The sequence below is a fragment of the Cherax quadricarinatus genome, chromosome 81, assembly GCF_038502225.1.
Source record: "Cherax quadricarinatus isolate ZL_2023a chromosome 81, ASM3850222v1, whole genome shotgun sequence".
Classification (NCBI taxonomy): Eukaryota; Metazoa; Arthropoda; class Malacostraca; order Decapoda; family Parastacidae; genus Cherax; species Cherax quadricarinatus.
In genome coordinates, this window is record NC_091372.1 from 7,493,257 (window position 1) to 7,498,256 (window position 5,000).

General features: G+C 40.6%; 1 protein-coding gene across 2 annotated transcripts in view; it reads left to right on the forward strand.

The window, feature by feature from the left end:
- Nucleotides 1–5,000, forward strand: part of LOC128699873 (protein O-mannosyl-transferase TMTC1) — a 158,785-nt gene that overhangs the window by 77,798 nt on the left and 75,987 nt on the right. For both annotated transcript variants that reach the window (XM_070102310.1, XM_070102311.1), the window contains exons 3-7: nucleotides 533–707; nucleotides 877–950; nucleotides 1,855–2,193; nucleotides 3,041–3,113; nucleotides 4,117–4,220. In XM_070102310.1, the coding sequence (XP_069958411.1) occupies nucleotides 533–707; nucleotides 877–950; nucleotides 1,855–2,193; nucleotides 3,041–3,113; nucleotides 4,117–4,220 (765 nt within the window). The remainder of the gene's footprint in view (nucleotides 1–532; nucleotides 708–876; nucleotides 951–1,854; nucleotides 2,194–3,040; nucleotides 3,114–4,116; nucleotides 4,221–5,000) is intronic.

The window sequence follows — 5,000 nt, forward strand, 5'->3', positions numbered from 1 at the left end:
AAAGCGAAGCACTGTAGAGCAAAGTGCTGTAAAGCGAAGCACTGTAGAGCAAAGTGCTGTAAAGCAAAGCACTGTAGAGCAAAGTGCTGTAAAGCGAAGCACTGTAGAGCAAAGTGCTGTAAAGCGAAGCACTGTAGAGCAAAGTTCTGTAAAGCAAAGCACTGTAGAGCAAAGTGCTGTAAAGCGAAGCACTGTAGAGCAAAGTGCTGTAAAGCGAAGCACTGTAGAGCAAAGTGCTGTAAAGCGAAGCACTGTAGAGCAAAGTTCTGTAAAGCAAAGCGCTGTAAAGCGTGACCTGCCTCTACCATATTACTGCTAAGAGGAATGTTCCCCTTGCCCAGGATTCAACCCGGGTGCTGTTGATTGTGAGGCAGAGAATGAATCCTACAAGAATTATTATTATTATTTATTAAAATAATCACACAGGGAGGCCTATAGGTTTTGATCCGAGGAAGAGGATCATAACCCTAGTCCCTGGGATCAAGAGAACCTCTGACTAACACACACACACACACACACTCTCCCCGAACAGGTTCAACCGGTTCATGCTGGGGTTCACACCTGTCTGGTTCCACCTGGTGAATATACTCCTGCACTGCTGTGTGTGTACTCTGCTGCTCCTGCTCTTACAGCAGCTCCACCTGCAGCACAGTACAGTGCTCTCTGCTGTACTCATCTTCACCACTCATCCTGTACATACCGAGGCCGTGAGTACATAATAAACTTTTGAGTACAAACATATTAGTTCCTAGTATTGTCACACACAAATATATACATAAAAATATATATATATATATATATATATATATATATATATATATATATATATATATATATATATATATATATATATATATATATATGTTTTCCTTGTAGGTAACTGGTGTGGTAGGTCGGGCAGATCTGCTGGCTTGTATAACTTACCTGGCTGCTATCATCGTCTATAACAGGTAAGTATAACTATGTTATAGTGGATTACAGAGGCTGCTATCCTATCCCACCTCATTTGCAGGCCAGGAGCTGTTATCCTACAAACCCTCCTCCACCTCCTTCTTCCCTGACTCACACTTTTAAATATTATAGGACAGTACTTAATCTAGATAGCAGATATCCTCCATGTCTACTCCCACGTCCTCCGTTATCTTTGTTATGTACTCCCACGTCCTGTACTATCTTTGTCATGTACTCCCACGTCCTGTACTATCTTTGTCATGTACTCCCACGTCCTGTACTATCTTTATCATGTACTCCCACGTCCTGTACTGTCTTTATCATGTACTCCCACGTCCTGTACTATCTTTATCATGTACTCCCACGTCCTGTACTATCTTTATCATGTACTCCCACGTCCTGTACTGTCTTTATCATGTACTCCCACGTCCTGTACTATCTTTATCATGTACTCCCACGTCCTGTACTATCTTTATCATGTACTCCCACGTCCTGTACTATCTTTATCATGTACTCCCACGTCCTGTACTATCTTTATCATGTACTCCCACGTCCTGTACTATCTTTATCATGTACTCCCACGTCCTGTACTATCTTTATCATGTACTCCCACGTTCTGTACTATCTTTATCATGTACTCCCACGTCCTGTACTATCTTTATCATGTACTCCCACGTCCTGTACTATCTTTATCATGTACTCCCACGTCCTGTACTATCTTTATCATGTACTCCCACGTCCTGTACTATCTTTATCATGTACTCCCACGTCCTGTACTATCTTTATCAAGTACATGACTTTCTTGTGTTATCCTCTATAATCTACACATATGCTGCTATGTATGATAATTTATACAAGTGTATCTATTTGTACCTGTCAGTGAATAAAGTTACTTATCAACAGGGCGATAGAGAGACACTACAGGAACATGGAAGCAGAAGGCGATGAAGGAGAAGACGAAGGAAGCGCTAAAGAGTGGAATGGTAGGAGAGTAACACTGGTTGCTGACCCTGGCACTGCTGGGAGAGCCATGTGGAGTGCTACCAGGAGAAGGATGACTGGCATCGTGCCTGAGGGGATTGGAGTAGGAGAAGAGGATGAAGGAAGAAGAGGAGGAGGAGGAGGAGAGTGGGTATTGGTGGGCAGGACTGGGGTCCTGGCAGGGGTAGGGACCATGTGTAAGGAACATGCCCTGACGGTGCTGCTGGTGTGTGCTGCCTGGGATATTATATTACACAGGAGGTAAGTGTTGATGCTAAACTAGCTCACTATCTCTCTCTCTCTCTCTCTGTCTCTGTCTCTGTCTCTATCTATCTATCTGTCTATCTATTTATCTATCTATCTCGCTTGGAAATTCACTATTTTTTCACAGTGGTTATTTTGCATATTGTGATATCACCTATTTACCGGACCATCTCATATATATAAATATATTTATATATATATATATACATAATATATATATATATATAGATATATATATATATATAGATATATATATATATATATATGTATATATATAATGTATATCAGGGAGAACCTTGAGTTTTCCCTGAAGCAAGTTTATCCTTTTCTCTGAGGATGAGGGTCCCTACGACAGTTCTAGAGGTGGTACCTCCCTATATATATATATATATATATATATATATATATATATATATATATATATATATATATATATATATATATATATATATATATATATATATTTATATATATATATATATATATATCAGGGAGAACCTTGAGTTTTCCCTGAAGCAAGTTTATCCTTTTCTCTGAGGATGAGGGTCCCTAGGACAGTTCTAGAGGTGGTACCTCCCTATATATATATATATATATATATATATATATATATATATATATATATATATATATATATATATATATATATATATATATATATATATATATATATGTATATATATATATATATATATGATGCTACTATTACTACTGCTACTAATAGTACAACTACTACTACTAATAACAGTAATAGTAATAACTTATTTTAACTTCAGACATTAATTAAAACTTGTATTATAAGAGGCTGACAACAAGTGTCAGCAACTGTGGTTTCATCTTACAGGTCACTGTGTCGTCTGTCAGCCAGAAGGCCTTTACAGCCCCTCTTCAGAAGACTCTTCTGTCTCAGTGCCATGGTAAGACACGGGTGTTAAATGTTTTAAGTGGTTCCGGGGATTATCTTTCCCAGGTCCCGGTCCCAGACCAGACCTACTGGGTTACAAGGCGACTCTTACACTATTAATTAACAACTATTAACAAGCACATAGAAAGGTAAATGTGTGGGTATAAAGAATGTAAGTAGAAGGTTGCAAAATTTACCAGCTATCTTACGTGTTCATGAGACAGAAGGATTTACCTGCTATCTTACGTGCTCATGAGACAGAAGGATTTACCTGCTAAATTACGTGTTCACGAGACAGAAGGATTTACCAGCTATCTTACGTGCTCATGAGACAGAAGGATTTACCTGCTAAATTACGTGTTCACGAGACAGAAGGATTTACCAGCTATCTTACGTGGTCATGAGACAGTAAAATTTACCTGTCATCTCGCGTGTTCACGAGACAGTAAGAAACGATCAGGAACCACCCTGCCAGAGTGTACAAAAATAATTAAATTTTCTTGATTACACACTAATGTGACAGGCTAGTAGTACCTCCCTGGATAGTTACTATCTACCACCCTACTATCTACTTCTCGCACTACCTAACTGATATCTGCATGACCAGATATAAACATAAAAATAGTTAATTACCTTTGTAACCTGTTCAGGTATCAAAACATTGGGGTCTAGTCCCTGGACCCATTATGTACCTCTGTAATTCTAACTACTACCCATAGGATGGGTATGGGGGTGCATAATAAAGATACTGAATTAACTTCTCGTACTGGTCTGTATATCCGACCAGACGGAATATCTGACCACCACAGTTGGCTACAGCGTCACACTGTTCATTATTTTAATATTTCAGTAAAATAATGGTTTAATGGAGGCAATGCTGTGGGAAGGTTTATAAAACAACTGGGTTTAAGTAACAGCTCTGAGCTTGTAAATAAAATTACGAATTGTTGTAAATTGTTTCAGCCACGGTATTGTGTGATTTGTAGACGTGTAAATTATTTTTTTTTTTCATACAGGGAGTGGTCATCTTGCTGCTCCGTTTGTGGATGCTGCGAGGATCATCTCCTGTCTTCAGTGACCAGGATAACCCAGCATCCTTCTCTCCTTCACTACTGACGAGGTAGGACACCAGAATCCTTCTCTCCTTCACTAATGACGAGGTAGGACCCTAGCATCCTTCTCTCCTTCACTGCTGACGAGGTAGGACACCAGAATCCTTCTCTCCTTCACTGCTGATGAGACAGGATCCACCCAGCATCCTTCTCTCTTTCACTAATAACGAGACAGGACCCACCCAGCATCCTTCTCTCCTTCACTAATAACGAGACAGGACCCACCCAGCATCCTTCTCTCCTTCACTAATAACGAGACAGGACCCACCCAGCATCCTTCTCTCCTTCACTAATAACGAGACAGGACCTACCCAGCATCCTTCTCTCCTTCACTAATAACGAGACAGGACCCACCCAGCATCCTTCTCTCCTTCACTAATAACGAGACAGGACCCACCCAGCATCCTTCTCTCCTTCACTAATAACGAGACAGGACCTACCCAGCATCCTTCTCTCCTTCACTAATAACGAGACAGGACCCACCCAGCATCCTTCTCTCCTTCACTAATAACGAGACAGGACCTACCCAGCATCCTTCTCTCCTTCACTAATAACGAGACAGGACCCACCCAGCATCCTTCTCTCCTTCACTAATAACGAGACAGGACCTACCCAGCATCCTTCTCTCCTTCACTAATAACGAGACAGGACCCACCCAGCATCCTTCTCTCCTTCACTAATAACGAGACAGGACCTACCCAGCATCCTTCTCTCCTTCACTAATAACGAGACAGGATCCACCCAGCATCCTTCTCTCCTTCACTAATAACGAGACAGGACCCACCCAG